The sequence below is a fragment of the Numida meleagris genome, chromosome 1 (genome assembly GCF_002078875.1).
Source record: "Numida meleagris isolate 19003 breed g44 Domestic line chromosome 1, NumMel1.0, whole genome shotgun sequence".
NCBI lineage: Eukaryota > Metazoa > Chordata > Aves > Galliformes > Numididae > Numida > Numida meleagris.
In genome coordinates, this window is record NC_034409.1 from 180643535 (window position 1) to 180665743 (window position 22209).

Genomic DNA, 22209 nt, shown 5'->3' on the forward strand with positions numbered 1-22209 from the left:
AAAGCCCATGCCTGTCAACTGAAGATGTGGCAAGGCATATTTAATCAAAGCTGGTCTGCATTTTAGACCAAAGTTTAATCAGCAAAGAATATACATACAATCATTAGCGGTGAACGGTTTCATCGCTCACTTACCACATAGTACTTCCTGCATTAATTAGAACAAAAGACAAGCTTCTGTGTAACTTCTTACAAAATTATATGATTTCTTTTTAAATGCAGGTTCCCTTCAAATCATTTGTTCACTGTTCGAAGTGCACATACCCTGTGTAAAATGTGTAAAACGATCTACACATTGTTTTCCCTAAATCTACACCATAAAACTGTTTTTTCTGTAAAAGAAATTGAAATCGTGTTTCAATGTGATTGAATTCAAAGAGGGAAAGAAGAAAGCTGACACTTCCTTGAATTTTAGATTATATATGATTAGATATAGAGTATATAATTATTTAGCGTATATATACTTAGAACACAGATAATGAGTGATCTGTTCAAAATGATACATCTTCCATTTCTAACACTGTGTTCATTAACAGAGACATGCAAACTGCAGTGCTGAAAGAATATAGTAGGAGAAAAGACCTTATTAGGAGTACAGTTTTCTCTTACTGTCATAGCTGTTCTAGCACACAGTGGAGGTACACTTCATTTATGCTGGCATAAATATATCGTTACTAACAAATCTCCTTTCTCAAACAGGCTTAAATAATTCTGAGGAAAAAAAGCAAGTATAAACTTATGTAAACCTACTGCCCTGAGAAATCTTCAATGAAAGGGTTTTTGTTTTCCTTTTTATTAGTATACAAAATATTCTACATCAGCTAGTTCACACAGTACTTGTGGGCAGACTTAATGATACCTTCAGTGAATTGTATTCAGTGAAGATATCTAAATACATACATACTGCTTTTGAATAGAACAAGACTTCATTTTCTGATATGTGATAAACAACTAACAACCACTGACGATCACTACCATTTTATAATGGCAGCGTCTTCAAAATGAAGGGGTGCTTACCAGTGAAATTTCATCTGCGTTTGCAGATTCACATGAGCTTACTTTGACAGAAGACACTAATTCAGTGAAAACTGACATTGCTCAGTACGCACAAATTCTGACACACATCCCAAAACAAGTAAATCTTTTTCCATCCTAAGTGATCTCCTTAAATTGTCTTCTGGAAAACAGAAGTAGGGAAGAATCTAATAACAACAGCCCTTTCAGATGAGTCACATCCATTTTGTGTTAGCGACAGGGCATGTAAAGAGGATATGTCATTGACTTTGCAGATCAAAACCAACTATGGCTCATGTTCTGCTTTTGTATGAAAACAGAAGGTGGATCTCAAACTCACAAAATTTGAAAGGCCATTGTGACCAGACAAAGGGTCTGGGCTTCTTTCTGACCAAAAGCCACAAGACATATTGCAGACTGGAGTTCTTAGCCTTGGCAAGACAAACCAATAAGAAGAAATACGTACTAAACAATGTGTTAGACAAGTAAGGGATAAGAAAATAACATTATGGAATACTTCCTTCTAATTTCCTTCAGTAGTTCTTCATAGGCCTCTCTCAATGTTTTAAAGGTATAATGTTCTTGCATTACAAAAGAAAGAAGCAGAAAATACTGATGTGTATACTCTATACTCCGACCTTAATCATCACTTCCATTCCTTTTCCTACTTAGTAGTTTAATCAGCTACTAAATACAGAACCCCCTGTGGCACTTTCCATATTGATGTTAAACACTGTCTTGCTATCCCTTCCCCCTCAACCAAAATTCATACAGACCTTCACAAATTATTATCACGATTTTTAAGTGGGAGTGACAAAAATATTGAGGGAATGATTTCAATCTGAGATCACATAATACCCCATTTGGCAGATATGACATATAAAAAAACAGAAGGAAAATGACTAGGATATCTAACACGAGTATGATCACTAGTAAGAAACCTCTAAAACTGAAGTTTAGAGTAAAGCAACAATAAAACTGAAGGAATATTGTGTTCTACTTAAACTCCTGGAGACAGGCTTGTCTAACTACCCTCATGGAGTACTATTGTTCAAATTAAGACTTGTGTTAACCCAAAAGAGACAGACAAATCCATTGCCAGTTTCCAGTATTTTTCCACTTCAAGTTCACCATCTCATTTTTGAAACTAGGTACCCTCAAAAGGCAAATTATTTTTACTCGTGCTTCAGAAAACAGTCCTACCATCTGCAAGTTGAAGTAACAGTTAAAATCCCTTTAACAGGATTTGATACTAAAGCCAATTCTTGGAAACCTTTAGCAATAAAGTTGAATGATTCCAAACTTCCAAGTGGTTCTAGGAAATTTAATTTTATAGGAAAAGCAGATGTTCATCTACTTCACCAGCTCCAGCAACTTAGAATGCTTAGCTTCATACTGAGACATTCTTTGACTACCAAGAAAACATCAGCATTGTCTGGAAGGCCTAAGAAAAACATTAGGATCTGTGAAGAATAACCAACGGACAACAGCAGAAGCTGGTAAAAGACAAAGCTGTACAATATACAAGCTTGAACTGGCCAATTCTCTAAAGAAACAACCTTAAAAGTAGTAACACGAAGCCCCTTCCTAAGAAGCCTGCAAAAGCACTGAGAAAGGTTGGTCAGCATGTTTGTACCAGATGCTCCACTAGTACAAAGAATGCTGCTGACACAGGCCTGAGGAAGCCCTCACCCATCCCCCTTCCTTTGATCCCATTAATCTTTTTATGACTGTCTGTGCTTGGCATGAGAAGACCCTCCTTTAAAATCTAGGAAAGGACTAAATACGAGAGCTTGTCAGTTCTCCTACCTCAAAATTATTCTGATGCCAAATACACAGACCTGGAAGACCAACATCTGAGCCACAAGACCTCAGAGTAGTTTAAGAGGTGTAGCTGAAGCCTTCAAGCCCACTTTGATCCAAGACTTGGGTCTGACAGATTTGAAGTTCTTATCTCCAACTTGGAGCAGTCAGATTTTAGACCAGCCTACTCCACAGCGGGGTACTCTGACCAAAACTCTTATCTGATCCATTAGTCTTAAAAGACTGCTTCAAGAGTCATATCAGTGATATCCTTTTATTTCCACTTTAAATGCATGAATGCAATATCCAAATTCCCTTTACCAGTTAAGTCCGTAGGTGTGTATGCCTAAAACAATTTCTTTAAACTTGATCCTCCTTCCTCCCTCTTTTTTAGCCACATGAATGGAAAATTGCCAGCACTACTTTTAATAGGAGTATATGCACACCTACTACAGAAAATAAGGATTAATACAAAGTTGCCATCTGATCAGGAACACACAGAGAAATGAGGGCTATCTCCCTGGACCTATGAACTCAGAAGCAGAAAAGGCAAGGACTCTTCAAACCCTCTGTTTCTGATTACTGAAATAGAAGAGTGTGTTTGCCCATACCATTCAACAGCTTTACTGTTTTCAGTGGTTCTTCAGATGAGTGAAAGCAGCACTATCAAGTGATAAATACTTTTTTTCCTCATTTTCAATTAATGTTAGTATTGGAATGATCAAAAACACTAAAATTACAAAGATGAAGTCACCTAGATTTCCTTCAGGAAGCATTAGTGGTAAAAAAAAAAAAGTGAAATCCAAGCCCACACATTAAAACACACTGATAGAAAAATATGGTGATGTAGGAATGAGGATTTTCCACCTACATTAAGCATTGAAAAGTAAACTCCTGAGTCACTCACGTTCTATTTAGGGTCACAGCACATATTAGTTGAGGATCTCTACGAGGGAAATAAATGTAAGGCTCAGTAAGCTAGGTCTGTCAAACTGATTTTTCTTCTTTACTAGAGTAGCTTAAGAAGGTCACAAGTGAGAAAACATCAGGAATAAGATTTTCTATTTTCTTGGCTCAAATGACAAAAACATAAACCACAATATGATGCGTACAACTTAAGATTTCAAGGAAAACTCCTTCAAGCTCGACAGCAGCTTGTCTCTATTTGCCATCACTAGATCAGAAGAGCTCACATGCTTTTTTTTTTTTTTTTTTTTTTCCCCCCTTTCCTGCCCCTTTCAGTTACACTTGAGCTCTTTGACTGAAAAGGTCTGGAACAGATTAAAAGTCCGACCACAAAATAAAAAGCCTTGGCATGTACTCAAGCCTGTCTGGGATACACATACACAGTGGGCCCAAAAAGGGAAGCTATGCAGCAAGAAACCCTTATGCAGCCTTATGGACATTTCTAACTTCTTTCATTTTAACTGCACAGCACATGCGATGGAGTTTCAGAATGCACAAAACAAGTTGCTTTCACCCTTATGGTTAGATTGTACCATCTGCAGGACTGGAATATAGTTCTGAGAAGCAAGATCCATCTCATTCATGACTTTTGTCAATTAAAGTCTTTTCCCCAACTCCTTTTTAATTCCAGCTCATCATTTGGCTCATCATTTGAAACCGCAGCGTAATGCAAAGAAAAGCAAAAATACTTATCTTGCAAGACTAATTAAGTAAATATAATTGACCTGACCATTTTGAATGCAAAAGGCAACACTGATTTTCAAAATGACTGCTTCCTTTTCAGCCTTGTTCACATCTTATGTAATTGTGAAGTTGCAAGTTACCCACACACTCCTCCTGCAACACGCAAACAGGTCTGCAACTCTGACTACTGTTAAAGCCAAGATGGACATTTGCCAAAGTTGACAACCTTCAACAGAAGCCCCACCTTTGGGCTCAAGTTCCACAGTGGTTCAACCTGTCTACAAACTGGAGAGCAGTTATAAACAAAGTGTGACAATTCAGTGTTTACTCTAAGAGCAAAGGGATGTCTAATGTGAGCACTCAAGCCTACAAAACAAAAAAAGCTGAAATTTCTAGCAACCATTTCAGAAAAACGAAGACAAAAACAAAACAAAACAACCTAAAAACCAGAAAAGTGACTGTTGAGTTTTGCAGCTCTGTGTTTATATGGCATTCATGGAGTTAATGCCTCTCCCAAAAGGGGCCCACAGTTGTTGTTAGGTCAACCCCTGTAAAGCTTCAAAGGCTTTGTATCCCCTCAGCCTGACCTACTCAGTGATCTGCACACTGTTTTCATTTAGTTGCACTGAGTCCAAAACTAAAGCTTGAAAACCACAATGATCTTTTTTTTTCCTCCCTTTTTTTTTTTTTTTTTTTTTAACTCCTACTATTTCTTCCATGTCTCAGGAAATAATAACTAAAATCTGAAGAAGATGAGAATAGTAAGCTACTGGGAAAACAAATTAATGGAAAATTAATGCATTTAATAAAGCTTACATACAGAGGTCATGACTTTAAACAAAAACTGAAGTTGTAATACCACCTTAAATACATCAGAACAACTACTTGGACTAAGAAACCAGTTTAGACTTTATATGCTGTTGGTATTTCTATTCATCAGTGCCAATATTTTATTGAAGTGCTTGCAGCTCTGCTTTTCATACAGATCAAAAAATTGCAAAAAGCTGGTCTCGGTTCTGCTTTGTTAAATATTCAGATCCAAACCTTGTGATCCCTAACTTCAGTTACTGTTTCTATTTTCAGTCTAATTAATATTCATTGCCCTACAAAAAGAAGATAAAAGTAGAAATCACGCAACTAAATACTTCTCTCTGCATGGTTTTCAACAAAGTATCATCACGACCATCACTGTGACAAGCTGGAATTATAAGCGGGTAGATGTTTCAAGTGTATTTAAACAGAATAAATTATTATTTAACAATGACCTCTTTAGGGTAGCACAAAGGAAACTATTTATTTGGGAATTAAAAATCTCTTCTGTTGCAAATATTTGCAAGTCTCGGGGAAGAATGAGCTTGGCTGAAACTGTGTTCACCCACTAATAGGAACGTCTTTAGATAAATCATTTCTGAAGGCCATCAGTTTAGGAACTGTATGGATCATATGGCAAAATCCCAACCTCTAACATTAGAAACTTTGGTGACATATTCCTACAGGATATGTGCCAATCCCTCTTTATATTTCCTTCTAAAATAAGGATTTAAATAAGGTCTATGTTTCAAATTAGAATATATACTACATATTATACTATAGTATATATACTATACTATATATACTGTACTATAAAGAGTTTTCAAACTATGACTGCAAAATTAAAGCTAAGTGAACTGAAGTGAATCAAAAATTCTGAAGTGAGATGAACTTTTACCAAAGCGTGGGTCAAGCCTTGGGTCTAGCCAAGATGTTGTCTTGTTCTTATGGTTTATGTAGTAAATTTCTCCATCCTGGGTCATAGCTTGTTCCCATCCATCGGGGAGTGGGCCTGCAATATAGAAGGAAGGAGTTCATGGCGGACTCTTGTTTGCTCCAGCTGAAATTGATCTACAAAAAATTCCAACATTTTACATATATAACAGTACATGAAACAAAAGAGTTTCAGGCTCACGTCTAGCATTTCTAGGGTAAGGACAAAGAAGTGGCGGATGGAAAATCAAAGAACAGAAAGCACTTCTATCATCACTTCGATTTCGGATTTGGAGTTTTATTTTATAATTTGTTTGCATCTTTTCGTATGCTTCTGATACTTCCTTTTGCTATAGCATTACAGTACAAAACCAGCAATAAGTCAAGCCTGCCAGAATGAAACCAGCACCAGAAAAAAAGAATAAGCACAGAGATACTCCATCTTTCGTGGGAAAGTTTATCTAGTGGTTAAGAGCCAGCAGCAGCAGCAAGACAACAAGACTCTTAAGAACTATTTCTCTGATTTTTCACAAACAGTTAAAAATAAATAAATAAATAAAAGTGTCAAGCCTCAGTTGCACTTCATACCAGAAGTTGTGGCAAAAGCGTTAAAGGCTTAAGCAAACAAAAACACAAACCTGAAGAACACGAGGCAAAAAAGCAACAAAAAAGTAAAGGTAAAGCACATCAGAAGCAGACAAGAGACAAAGTGCCAGGACCAGCAGTGCCATCCCTCTATGAGCAGGAAGGGACGTTCACGAACACCTACATTTAGGAAATGGTAAAGGGAAATACATAGTGGTGTACTGGAGTCCAAACCTAATGTCTAAATACAGAGTTCTAATGTGTTCCCCTTGTGTTACAAAAGCAGCTTTGGAGAAAACAATCTTCCGCTGCTGTACTGTTCAGAAGCCACTCATTCCTCTGTCTGTATCATCATGCACATTCATCTGTATTGTGCTTAGAATGAAAACTATTCTCTCAGCTACATTCATCCCATGTTGTCTGGCATGTGCTTTAAAAATACATGTTTTAGAATCAGATAGATACAGACTTTAAAAATATCTAAATTAGATGCAGGAAAATCTTGCCTGAACTTCTTTAGATTTAAATACAGACTTAAGACAATACAGCAAAAAAGATTTACTACAAATGTTAAGAACGTAGCAGAAATTAGAACATGATCTGTTCCAGAAGACCATCATATTTCAACCTCTCTTCTCACTTTTCCTCAGCGTGATGTAACAACGCATTACCAAAAGCCATCTGTCTGCCTGATTTAGACCAACAGACCGTTCTGCATAACGTAATGTTTGTGTTGGTTTGTGTCTTACAATTTCACACACGAGATTCGAAGTGCATACACCCCAAAATTAAAATAAATGCCTGAAATATCTGCTACATCCATGTTCAAATTACATTAGCTCTTTGCCTGTCACATTGTTCTACACTCACATTACCGCTGAAGATTTTCATTGTTTAAAGCCTTGGGGGGCAAGGAGTAGATTTGTTTGCTTAATCTCAAAAGATGTTCCTGAAGGAATGTTTTAAAACAAAATAAATTAAAAGAGTAAAATCATCATTGCATTCCAGTAATACCCCAAGGCATAACAAGGACAAGAATTCTTACTGTAGTCTTTGGCCTCAGAAACTCCCTGCATAATACATTTCTATCTCTAACTCTTCCATTTTGGCCCAGAACGCTATGCCTTTCTCTAGCACTCCACAATCAAGAGCTACAGGCTGTCATGTGAGGAAAAACAGTGCCCTAGCCATGGAATATTCCCTTCCTGCCCCTAATGCTCACAAGTTTTAAATGCTCCATACAAGTAACAGCAGTACCTCAGCTTTTAGCAGAGGCCAGTAAGCAGAACAGCAAGAGTGACAACCCTGGAAAACATTCATAAATTCTAACACATGCACAGTATAACAGGACCCCGTACCAAGTTACCATACTCAAGAAGCAGCCAAATGCCCCACCAGATGTTGTTTTATAAAATACACAGGTGCACAGTGACAGGCCACACATCATCCAAGTGCACAACCTGATGGAGAACCAACATTGTTCACTGACTGCTAAGCCAAACATCCTTGCCATGTGGGCAGACCTTCTCACTACTCTTCTCCCTAGAGTCCTTCAAAGCCACACATCCTTAAGAGATGAAACTCAGCAAGAAAATCTCTTTTGAAATGCAAAGCCAAAAGAACAGCTGGCTCTAGGAAAATCACAACTGCCCTTGAGGTGTTGGTCCTGCTGAGCACTGAATAAAGTGTATTCTGGTCCTGCACGTTCCTTTGTAGCAAATAAGAATAAAATGCCTTTGAAGCAGGATGCCAGGAGCTGATCAGTCCACCTACCTGCTGGAAGAATACTGCTTATTAGATTCAGTGATCTGATGCGTAGTAGCTTCCCAGAAACCAATGCAGGCAAGGTTCTCTTTCTGCTGTAGGTCTGCCATCTGCCTGCTCACCTGGCTGCCATAGCAGCAATGCTTTGTCCTTGCTAAGTTCCACCAACAGCTGAAGAAATAGAATGTTTGTCCTAGAAACTTTTTGGCACTAAGCACGATGCTGCCTTCTTCCCTAGCCAGTAAAACACTCGTGTTTTTCTGCTGTTGTCCCTACATGTTGTAATAGTAGTTTGAAAACTGATTACTGGTGCTTTCTGTAATTTATGTTTAGTTTTGTGAGCAGTTGTAACACCAAAGATTGTCAAGACTAACTCAGCAATGCAGGCAAGTAACAGAGGAGAAACAAAAAACCATGATGAAGCGTAGCAGACATTCACACAGAACATCTAGGAAAATTCCTGTGTCTCCATGTTTTCCCAAAAGGCTCGACAGAATTCCCAGCATTACTCTAGTCCATGTTAGACAACAACAGCCATGCTGGGTGTAACCAGAAATCTTTATAGCACAGGCAACTGGCCTGGGCAGATGGACATTTACTGCCGCTCGGTGAATGAAAGCTGTTCACTGTCTGTCAGACTGCATAATTTCAGTAAAGCACTAAATACACGTATAGATCCAAAAAGTATTGTGGCTATGACTCGCTTGGCGTCCAGGTATTTCAGGTGAATTCCTGAGGCAGAGTCACGGAATGGCCCAGGTTGGAAGGGACCCCAAGGATCATCAAGTCCCAACCCCAAAGCCACAGGCAGGGCCACCAACCTCCAGGCCTGGTACTAGACCAGGTTGCCCAGGGCCCCATCCAACCTGGTCTTGAAGAGTCTGTCTATTTACTAGATGTCAAAGGGTCTCCCTTACAAGTACTTTTCCAGTCTCCCGTTAAACGTTCATAAACATTTGGCATCCTGCAGGAATAGGCTGAAAGAGTTGAATCTTAAGCTTGGATCTGGGGAGACCTCAGGGTTAGGGGAGACTTTAATGGCGACCTTCCAGTACCTGAAGGGAGTCTACAGGAAAGCTGGGGAGGGACTTTCTATAACGGCAGGTAGCAACAAGTCAAGGGGAAATGGTTTTAAACTGGAAAAGGATAGATTTAGACTCGATGTTAGAAAGAAATTCTTTACTGAGAGGGTGGGGAGACACTGCAACAGGTTGCCCAGTGAGGTTGTGGATGTCCCCTCCCTAGAAGCGTTCAAAGCCAGGCTGGATGGGGCTGTGAGCAACCTGGTCTAGTGGGAGGTCTCCCTGCTTATAGCAGGGAGGTTGGAACTGAATGATGTGAAAGGTCCCATCCAACCCAATCCATTCTATGATATCCTTCTGGCACAGTATCCTTCCAGTTGTTTGATGCCTCCTTGGTCAATCAAATACAGCCACAAGCTTACTTTCAGTTCTATTATGTTATCTGCAACGGGAGAGACTAGCCTTCTAGTTCAACTCACCATTTACTGGTGTATTTTAGAAGACATGCTTATCCATAAATTAGATTCCAACTTCCAAATGTAAGCCATTCTTAGAAAACTACTGATAAGGCATTCTTCTTTAACTAAATATTTATATATTGCTGTAACTTAACATAAATACATGTAACTTTAAAAGTCCTTGTGCATGTCTCCATTCAGTCCATGTCTCCATTTTCTCAGTATACCATCGTTGCCATAAAAATGCAGAGCTCACTGCTGGCAGATAGAAGGCAACAGAAAGAATAACCAAAGCAAAAACATAATATAAATTCAACCTATGCTGATATTCCAAGTAAATCTCACAAGTCCTTACAGTCTCTGATGTACAGGTGTAAAATAAATGTAAATAAAACTGTATTTTAATCTCAAGATTAATGCATATTATATGGCACCTTTAGCTATTAAAAGAAAGCACACAGATGACAAAAGAACTGAAACACCAACAGCAAGAATCACCATATGCAAACACTGACCTTAAGAACCTTCCTAACCTTCCTCTGTGAAATCATGGCACCACTGCAATTATCAAACTTCTTAAAATGATATCAAAGTGTAGAGAATTTAGCAAGAGTCCAACTTTATTCTGTCGACTCAGTACAGCTTACAAAAAGCTACTATTAAAAATGGTAAGGAAGACATGAAACATTCTTGTCATGCAGACACTTTGAAACTTGAATTTCACAACAGACCATATGCAGTGCTGAATATACACAAAGCAGAATTTGTAGTATGACTGGTTATGCAGAATGGAAGCCCGCAAATGAAGTGAGCAAGAATCTAAGAGAAGAGCTAGTTTTAGTTATTGCTAAATTTCTCTCTACCCCCTGCACTGGGAAAAACCAACTAACCAACAACACAAACCACACAAAATGACCTTAAGTTATGCCTCTGAGAGTTAATCTTCCTAACCAAGCTTAAATGTGGCACTGCAACCTTACTTCAAGAGGCCACGGAATAACACTAGGTCTGCAAAGTTTCACCAGGAAAGCCAATTCAAAACCGCAGTGCAAGGGAAGACGAGAGGACAAAGACAGGTAATCTGCTCCAGATCCAATTATCTGCTGTCTGCATGCAAAGAGAAGAGGCTGAAGTAAGCAGCGCTGTTTAAGCATGACTCAAGAAAATAAAATATCTGAAGAAGGGAAGTGTATAAATGCACTTTATTCAATTTATATCAACTACAATTATTATAAGAAACAAGCATTCTTTATTCTCAGATGCATAACTTCACTTTAGTTGGAACTGTACACATTTTCTTAACATTAAATATAAATAAATCAAGACAGAACAAATATCACTTTTCCTGCAGTACTTTTAGGGTAAAATGGTTAAAAAAAAACAGAAAAGAATGAGAACGCTCATAACTAATCTCTATATACATTGCACTATAAGAATTAACAAGCTTGTTTTCTTCCCATTATTGCTATGAAAATGCAAACATATTTAGCAGAAGATTAAACAACAAATGCCATCTAAAAAGCATTATGCTTCTCCATAAATACATGGCACAAAACATTTCAGTTGATTACACAATTTAGTTGAGCAAGCTTGGTTCAGTAGAGCTGAGACAAAAACATATCAAAGCACACAAACCAAAAACATCCTCCCTTTCACATACTGATGCCCTTCTGGTAAAGGATGTATGCTTACTAACACTCATCAACCAGTTCATCCACAAAATGAAAAAATCCTAAAAAATCTCCATCTCATGCTAATCTGTATCCTCCCTACGCCAGTTTCAATTTCAAACACACTTCTTACTTGCCTTCATTCCTACCACAAAACTGTTTTCTCTCCTACTTCCCCCCTAAGCTCCATTTAGCCTAATCACCCAGAAATCCCAACAGGTTTACCTTCAGTACGTAGACAACAGTTCTCCAAGTTCTGTTCTATCCCTCCCTCTTCAGTTTGTTTTCTTGCTCTTAATTCTAGCTAATATAACCTTCCAGTGACTCTTACGGCAATTCCTAAAAACCCCCGCTTTCAGATTTCACCACAGCAACTTTACTTGCAGGTTACTCTGACATTCTGCCATTAAATACGCTGAAGCTTGGTCAGCAGCTTCTGATGAAGGGCTACAATTAATGAGCACCATACAAGGGTGGACGGAAGGAAAAACATTCTCTTGTGGCATTTTGGACATTTTTTTGTAAGTCAATGACCTCCAGCTGTCCCCCTACTTACACTTGCTTTTTCCAATCTCTCTCATGAAAGGCTCTCTCAGCGCTAGGGCACGTTTCACTGCCAGCAATATTTCAGAACAGGAAGATTCTGACTTGAAGGTCTCAACCTTACTTCCCAGTTCTTGAGGCCAAATTGCCAAATTAGAACATTAAGCAGTCTTATGTCTATATGACGCTGTCAGATTTAAATTCCACTGTGCTGAGTGGATAGTTACTTGATTTTTTCCATTTTTCTCATTCTTCATAAGGCCATCAAGCAAGCACAAACCACCATAAACTCAGTAGCACAAAGTGACAAAACGAAGTATAAGAAGTTTTGGTAAAACAAATATATAGTCATAATTTAAAGACTGTACATGAAGATTTACCAAATTAGGTATCAGATTTACCAAATTAGGAATCATACAATAAATATGAGTTCGATATTATTTAATTCAAACCACTGGTTAAACACAATGAAGTTAAGCATTAGTGGGTGCACCTCCAACAGCCCATTCCAAGTCGCGTTACCTCAACAAAAAAAGTACCCATGTAATCACATTGCTATCATAACAATACACAGAAGTTTTACTTGCTCGTACACTTGCATCAGTCAATTAGATTTAATTTCTTGATTTCCTTTTTAGCATACCCCTTGAGTACTGACTGCTAGATTTATTTTTCAAACATTTTTCTCCCTTAAAACAAACCATTTTGTTTACTTTTTTTGCTAAGGATCTTCATTTTTTCCAAGTATATACAGCACATCCTACTTCACTATCAACTTCTTTTTTTTCTGTTAATACTGTAATACAATGGAAGGTTTGAGGAGGCATCTTAAAACACAGAATTTATGTCAGTATTCAAATAGACTAGTATCTAGTTTAAGTATAAATAAGATAAACCAAAGGCAAGTCAGACCAAGGGAGTTCTTTCCTTTCTCCTATTCTCCCTGTTCTTCTGATGTGTCCCTACAAAAACCTATCATTCTCTTTTGCTACAGGTTTCTTGGCACGTATTTACAGAAAAGAATAATAATCAGCGATTGTATTTTCACATTAGAGAGTGAGAGCTTAATTGTTCTGAATCATGACTTTCTGAACCTGAACATCACTATTTCATTTGTTCCAGGATAATCCAACCTCCTGGCCTAGCCAGCAAAAAGTTTGATCAGCTTCCATCTAACACTCAGTCATGAACAGCACAGTTTGGTCATGCCTGTTAATCTTTTGGTATTGTCTACAGCATATGAATTGCAGCATGAAACAAAGCTGTCTAAACGGACAACAAAAAGCAGCACCAGAGAATAACCTTTGTGAAATACAAGAAAAGCAGACACACACATAACAAAATCAGACTGAAAAAAATGAACAAAATGTCAACCTCAGTGACAAGACAGTGACAAAGCATAGAGAAGAGCACAGCAGTAAAAATAGCATGGGACCAAATTTATCTGCTTGCTCTCTGCACCATCAGGACAAAGCTATGTAAACGTAGCAGATATTATAGTATGAACAAGCATACTTTACTACTGTCTAGTAACAGACTCCCTCAGATTAGCTGAAAAACAATTCTATGTTCCAGGAAAAGACCTTTGATTTCCTCAGCTGGAGGAATAATAATCACAATATATTGTTTTGGAAATGATTGGAAAAGAACTAAAAACAACATGTCTCTACTTCTCAACCAGAATTTCCAGGTGTTTGCTTGATTTGTGAAGATGTCCATAACCAATGTGGGAAATATAAATGAATGGCAATACACTTAGCATAGTAAGTGAGCAAGGGAAGGCAAAAAAACCAAAAAACAACAGAAAAAACAAACATTGCAGAAGCTCCAGCTTTAAAGCAAAATGACAATAATTGAATGAAAATTCTGTTCATCAGTTTAACAGCATTTTCAGTCAGAACAAACAGAGGCAGGAATTCTGCTTCTTCAAACATCGGAATCATCCATTTGAAAAAATAAAACATAGACCCAAAACTTACAGCATACTTTTTGCTGACAAACATTCTGTGTTCTCTTACCTCAAGTATCAGCTTCTTGCTTGATGCATCAGTCTTTATATATTTAAAGTTTAAAAATAAACAGACAACTGTGAGATTTCAACACCTCTCTCCCCAACATCTTCCTGATTAAAATTGCTAGCAGTATCTTCATTTGCATGACCTTCTCCACAAAAACAGTTTTTGCTTACCTGATGCTGAGTTCATTAAGTTCTGTTGCACGGGAGGACTGGTGGGAGCTGTAACATTCATCTGGGAAAGCATGGCCTTCCTGGGATCTTGCCATGTTGTTGTTTGATCAATATGACTACAGAAACAAAGCAAGAGTTAGGACAGTCATGCATTCACAATAATAACCTGCTAGCACAGAAAGTTTAACAACAAAAGGTTAAGCCTGCCAACAAGAGCCACATTCAAAACCAAACAAGAACTTTTTGGATTCTGTCCAAGCATTACCATACCTCATATTCTCAAATCCTTTACTGTGGTCACCATCATTTTCCCAACAAAGAGCTGTAGTGATTAGAGCTAGAGCAATGGCAAGATACAGCTCAGCATGAGTATTGGAATCTAGACTGTTGTACCATAACATATCCATGAATTAAACATTCTCTTCCTTTTCTTGCTAATTAGTTACTTGTCAGTTTTAAATGCAACTTGAGTGTCTTTCAAACCCAGCCAGTTATGCCTGGAATCTCAAGCACAGTCAAGTAGTTTGGCATGATGAGTTCACACTCAGTGCCTAGGGAGCTGTAAAGAACAGGCTGGTGAGTAATCATTAGTCTTCCCCAACTTTCTGTGCATAGACTGCATTCTCAGTTCATTTGATGGAGTACTCCCCCCATCCCTGAGTACTGAACATCTGTGGTAACTTAAGTAACCAGTTGCACTAGAGTAGTAATAAAAACTGATGTTCAGCTGCCTTTCTACTTCATATTAAAAGATGAGGACAGTTGGACTGCCAAGTAACTCAGTGAGCCCTCTCTAGAACATAATCACAAAACTTTGGGAGCTTTAATTTATCTGTTTTGAAAAGAAAAAACAAAATCCTGGCAAATACCTTCACTGTCATTCACAAAACTATTTAAGTCAATGAAAACACACATGTAATGAATGATTACTTCATCTTCTGAGTATGTGATTAGCATGCTTTGCTAATCTAATGAATAACAAATGCACTCTATTCACGAACAAGCATCATAGTATCTTGATGCCATTAATTAAGCTTGCTCTGAAAAGTTCACATGGACAAAAATAAAACCACTAACATGCAGTAAGCTGTGACGGTATCAATTCAAACTCATACTACAATAGTTTGGTTAACAATTAGAATCCAACACATCATTATCTCGGTACTACTCTTTCCTTACACTAAACATTCTTAAAGTTACTTCTTTCTGGATTACATGGAATACCCATTTTCAATTTCTCCAACAAAAGTACTATATTTAAAGCTGCACTGCAGATTGTCCTGTGAGCCAAGTTCAAACCTAGGTACTCCAGGTTCATACTCTTGATTTGTACCAGTGTCTTGCATTGTTTTGCACTTATCTTGGTGGATCAGTATTTGTACAGAACCATCAATTAGGATGTACATTTTCCATATTTACGTTGGGATTTACACAGTAATTGTGCAGAAAGTCTTCCCAATTCACAGCTGATATAACTTTCAGGAATATTCAAGTTTAGGAGATGGTGCTGTATTTAGACATGCTAAAGGGACAGACAATTCAGATTTGGTCACCTCAACACCTACTTCCATGTGGACACCAACATCTGGCCTTGTTACCCTGCTCTCCACTAACTAGAAAGGAACATACAATAGCACTGTTAGGACGTAATTCATTTGAGAAATGTAAGGAGGTGAATCACACCTATTTTCTACATTGTGAAGGAAGCCTAAGGTAACTGGGTTAAATACACTGCCATTAGAGGTAGTGAATCCCAAACTTTGTTTATGGGTTTGCATGACCACAGCATCCCAGAGCTCAAGTCATATGTTAAGGCCTCATCACAGGTAAAACTGGACATACAAAACAGAACATTATCTTCTCCCTGCTTTAAGTAATTAGTAACTATGACTAGAAACTACTAAGGAACCCTTTAATTCCAACTAATAAAGATGCGCTCCATCAATTTAGCAAGAGTTTTTGACATGTTCTTTGGTATTCAAAAATGTGCCTTTTTTTAAAAAAAAAACCACCAAATACTTAGTAGTGTCTGTAACTATTAGTCATTTTCACTTGTTTGAAATGAAGCAAGTACAATTTCAAAAGAGCATAAAATGGCTCAGAGTCACCGAAACAATTATCTATATGCAATTTATCACATTGCAACAGGAACTCTCTTGATTAGAAACTAGAAGGTATCTCAAAGTGACGTGGACTAAGAAGTTTTATCTTAAGCTTTATTTCTTTTTCCTTGCATTCTACCCTCTTTAAACATACACAAGATTTCAGTCCAGAAGAGTTATAGACATATTCAAGAGGGACACAAAATAGGAAGGAATGCTTTTTCTACAAGAATATAATAGTAAACAAAGCCTTACTTTGTGTGTGGCAAGTTCTGCCTTGTGTACAGGAAGCCACTCTGTTACTACAGGTTCAATTAAAATGGTGTCACTGCCACATGAGTTTCCATGGCACACATTCAATACAGGTACTATTAAGCATACTATGCCTTGGCTTCCATGCGTTTTCCAACATTCAGCTTAACTAAGAAGCAGGCCACATGCAGCAATGTGCATTCATTATTTCCTTGTTAGCCTATTTATTTATAGAACAGAGAAAAACATAGTAAAGACTGCCATATATATATTACACTGGACCTTTATACAAAAAAGCAGTTTTCATTTTTCTGGTGGTCAATTCTGCAAGGCAATGAAAGCACGGAAAGATAATACAGATGTAAAAACACTACACAGGTAATGGTGCCCAGACTGTGTGTGTGTGTTACGGTACCAGCATGTGCCACCTCTCCTCTATTTCAGATTTGTTATATTTGCTCAGCTCGGTTCTGGGAACAGCGGAAACTGGGAAACCACTACTGTGTCCATGATTACCCATTTTTTTATTTCCATTTAACTCCTATAAAAATATTTGTAACACTATATGCTTATAAAACAAATACCTAGGGAACATATTTTATAGTCTTTGTTTTTATACACTCTTCGAGTGTAGAGAATAAAAAAGAAGGAAAAAATTTGTTTCACTGCATTACAAAACCATTTTTACAGTTGCCTGCAGGAACACATGGAAGCAACAGTCACCAACTTTTTCAAACGTAACTGAGTAAGGGATAGACAAAGGAAGAGGCAGTTTCAAAAGTACTGCCAATTAGAGCACAGGGACAGCATTATCAGCTCCTGCTTAATTATAGCAGACAAAGTAATGCTCAGATGGAGTTGTAAATGTGGTCGGCTAGTTCAGACAGCAGCAGCTTCCAGCTTTGGCCTCGCTGAATATCCCTCGAGAAAAGTCAGCCAACAGAACTCCAAGCAGTACTCTTCTTACAACAGAGACACAAAAGAAGGGCCTCAAAGTAATCAAGTTGATTATGTTAAAATCACAGCAATCCCTCTGTAGGCTCATTAAGGCAATTTTGTCCCGTCCCACTCAGTTTTCTTCTTCCTGACCTACATATGCATTTCCCTAACATCTTCATTCAAAAACTGTCTCTTCAGCCACCTCCAAACCACTGTCCTTCCATATATCCCACCTCCCTATACCATACCGTGAGTTTCTGAGTGCTATACGGTAACAATCTCCCCTAACACATCACAGAGTATCAGTTCTTTTCCACAAGTTCCAAATCATGCTGACCAACTGAAGGAATGCAAAGCAGGCAAACACTCATTTACATGGGTAAAGCGTTCAACCAAATCTTAGTACTACAGTAAGGAGTTCAGGTCTATATTTTGTTCAATATATGCAGCACATGCACCAAGGTAACTTACTATAAGCATAATGTATTTCTCATAATCAAGTATGGAAGCAGAACATTCTCTGCAGCTAAAGATCTTTCCCTCTGTTTTGAATAGCAGCGCAGAAAATGCCTAAAAGAACTCAGACACCAACACTATGTTCTCTCTTCCTGCACCAGATTTTTTCCATAGTAGCTTCACTGCATGCCAGCTGCCCCCATGCTTACATTTAGTATCATGACCTGAGCCACATTTTGCTCAAGTATCACTGTCAACTTCAAAAAAAAATTTATATATATTAGTGACATATCAAATCCAGTGAAATCCATAAACCAGTCATTATACAGAACTATCAAATTAAAATTAAACTTACTCATGAAGTAAAATCACAGCTCTGCATTATGTGCGCAAAATAAACCAAGTAAACTATCTCAGAATTAAAACCAAATCTCCAGTATAACCAAGGAACATAAGGCATTTTACTTCATAGAATAAATTCTCAAATCCAGCATCTTGATACCTATTCCTAATTGTTCAGTGATGTCTTGGTGAAGCAAATCCTTGTCAAGTCCTTCAACCACTGCATAAACTGATGAAATCAGCTTAGATCAGACCATAAATCTACAGTAAAGCCCTTAGAAAAACAAAGCCAAACACTCAGAACACACTAAATATTTGTTAGCAAATTAATGTCATTTCTGGTGTCAAGAAGAGCAACCGTTCCATGAAACACTCTCAGTCACCCTCCACCAAGAAGCGCCTCCGAAGTGCTATGGCTTATAAGGAGGATCAAGATGCCACCACCATCACCCGTCAGTTTTTAAAGTCATACAAATTATTTACCTATTGACATGAACAGCTTTTAATAAAATGTTCCCATTTTGTGCATGCAGAGAACATTCCTACAGTTACTAAGAACTGGAATTTCCAAGTGAAAGAAATCATTTTTGGCATTAGACACTACCACATGCTGGAAGATTTGTCAGATTTCTAACCTAATTTTAAAGTTTTTTTTTTTTTTTAATTTGCTTTTAAACTGTAAGGGAAAAGAAGTAGGAGATCCTAAAACAATTAAAATACATACGTATGCCACTTCTTATCGAAAACAATCTTTAGATGTTAACAGATTGATAAAATAAAGCCATTCCTAAAAATGGAGAACTGATCTGCCTTGCTCTGGGTGTGATGAACCTTCCCATTTGTTCTCCAGTTGCTTCACTGAAGAGACATATTGAAAGCCATGTCAGAAATGAATTAACACAAAAAGGAAGCTCAAAAATTTACTTTAATCCTTCAGCTACAGGCTTTATTCATCAGGAACCACATACCCATTCCAATCCAGAATTACATGCAACCATGCACTCGTCAACTCTAAATACCACCTAAGAATTCTGATATTCTGTAGTATTGCAACTAGAGTCCCTGTTGCTCAACATACACTTCTCAAGGTATGTTGAGGCTCCATTCATATAATACAATCCTCAGTCATGACAAAGCTATGATTTTTTTCTTACTCTTTTTTCACCCTTATTAGCACATCTGCTATCATTCACAGAGATACCTTTAGGGAGACCTTTCCTTTCACAAGAAAGGTTGCTCACCGGAAGGATATTCAGAAAGGCAATCTGTTGTTCAACATAAAAGCATCACCATAAAGATGTTTCTATGGCTGTATGTTTTAAAACGCAGACAGCCCTACATTTTATGCCTGCATGAGAAAATTAGTTCCAGTCTCTAGTAAACTCATGATGACAAACTTGGACTTAGGTGCTCAGAGTTTCGGGACTATTTTAAGAATTCACTGGAAATCCTGTTTTATTAAAACCAAAATAAAAACACAAGCACACACTGCCGACCACATTCTGATAGCCCTACCAAAATTGTGATCTTGCCATCATGTACTTTTTTATATTGGAATTGAATTGGAATGTCTGAATGACTTGAGCAAGTGCACAAACAAAACTAAACCTAATTAGTTCCTAAAGTTGGTATGAAGTTTCAGTTTTTCATTATTTCCCAAATGTGAACTGCTCCATCAACAAGCATATCACCTATCATTCTGGTTTACATTATTCTTTCATATTTTTTCCTTCATCTTCTTAACCAACTGGTTTCCTCAATCTACATAAATGCAAAATGATCTGGAACACTTTCCCTTTTTCTTCTCACCTAAGTAGTTCAAAGATTAGATGAACCAGAGTAAGGTACTTCTGGCATTACTGAATTATTTTAGAGCTCCCACCAGTACATTCTACTACATCAGAACTTGATGTATATATTGAAAGTTGGTTCTTCTCCTGCCACTGGGAGAAACTCAATGAATACATGGTGGCAATGGGTTGATGGTTGGACTAGATGATCTTAGAGGTCTTTTCCAACCTTAATGATTCTATGATTATATTAATATTTCTGCTCTTGAAACAAGCATATATTGTCACAAAATCCCTCTTGAAATTAAAATCTTTGTCAAATCTTATACAAATTTGTCATGCATCTAGGCAGTATAGGTCACCCACAAGATACCCACCTGCATATCATGCCAGCAGGCAGAGAAGAAACAGGAGTACGTACTTCTGCAGGGGCCTAACCTCTACTGGAGAATCAAAACCGTTTTTGAGTGACTGTAGAGTTGTTGTGGAAGTGACAGTATTTACTAATTCAAGAACAGAGCTGAATGTAAGTTCCTAAAAGGGTACTAACAGCTTGAAGGCTAGGATCAGTCAGACATTATAGACGTGCTAGAGGGCCTCACAGCTAAATTTTCCCAAGTTAGATTTAAAAATGAGATAACAGAAAAAGTTTAAGCAATCTCAGTATGAAAAGTTTTTATCACCACCCTCGAAAACTGGAGTGTGGGATGTAGAGTTTTCTGGGTTATGACTAATATGATGTTCTTAGGATACTATTAAGCAGAATGAAATGGATTCAGCTTTGCCTGAGGGTAGAAGTTGTGACATTCTTCGTGCACCCTCTTTTCTACCCCACAAATAGTATTTAAAGAAATTGAAAGATTAAAATGTGAAAAAGCCTTCAGCTGATCAATTTATCAGGGGTTGCTAACTTAGAAGTGGAGTATGGTTCTTTGCAAATGGTTTAACAAAGTCACAGATTTATACCTTACCAAGCATTAGAACCTCGAGATGACAAATTTCAGTTCCAGGCAGCAACAGTAAAGAAAAAAGCCTCAAGGATAGATGAGACAGCTTTGTTGTTAGCAATTATCTCCACCTCCAGTTCAGTACTTTACAAACACTGTCCTAAATTTGAACCAGTTAGACAAGAAGATACACTTAAAGGGGCCTAAGGTCCTTTAAGAACTTTCCAATTGTCGTCTTACATAAATAAACAAATGGAAAAAATGTTGTTCACAGCACTGAACATCTCATCTGCAGAGAGATGATATTTCACCTATTGCTTTGGAAAGCACCGCGTTTCCACTTATCCTCTCCCACTGACTTGCAAGGTTTCCCTAGGTGCCACGACTATTACAGATTAATATGGTGCACACAGTGAAATTCATAGCATCTCAGTATGACCTCGTCCCAAAACCAGCAGAATGAAACTAAAATTCCTAACACAGTTTGTCTCAAGGACGGTAGTGCCTCCAACCGTGGCCTCACTGCTTCAAAGAAACAGAAACACAATTTCTGAATATTGCTGTAATATATAATTTAGGAGCCTTTTGAATTTTCCTTGTCAGATCTGTGTATGTTAACTAAACAAAGCTTGCATTGCTCTACTCCATTTAGGCTACTGGAGATGTCCTTACCCAGCCATACCAGAGGCATACGATGACAGAGCACACTGGTGACAGGATGATACAGACAGCTCTATCCTACTTTCAGCTTGCAAAAGCACATACTAAAATCAGCAGGCAATTGTTAAGTGTGCAACTGAGCTGTGCCACAGCTGTGATTTCAATGACTTTGAAAAGAACAAAAGCAAAATTATAAGAATGGTGGGCACAAAAATCCTGTTGATAACTACTTAACCAGCAATAGGACAAAAGGGGATGGCTTCAATTTGTGGCAGGAGGTTC

At 37.8% G+C, this 22209-nt stretch overlaps 1 protein-coding gene across 9 annotated transcripts in view; it reads right to left on the reverse strand.

The window, feature by feature from the left end:
* The window catches only part of YAP1 (Yes associated protein 1), an 83852-nt gene that overhangs the window by 25710 nt on the left and 35933 nt on the right, over positions 1–22209 (reverse strand). For 5 of the 9 annotated variants that reach the window (XM_021381055.1, XM_021381015.1, XM_021381010.1 and 2 more), the window contains exons 3-4: positions 14440–14555; positions 6175–6288 (exon numbers count right to left, since the gene is read on the reverse strand). In XM_021381055.1, the coding sequence (XP_021236730.1) occupies positions 6175–6288; positions 14440–14555 (230 nt within the window). The remainder of the gene's footprint in view (positions 1–6174; positions 6289–14439; positions 14556–22209) is intronic. The other 4 variants (XM_021381049.1, XM_021381042.1, XM_021381025.1 and 1 more) reach the window with 1 other exon arrangement.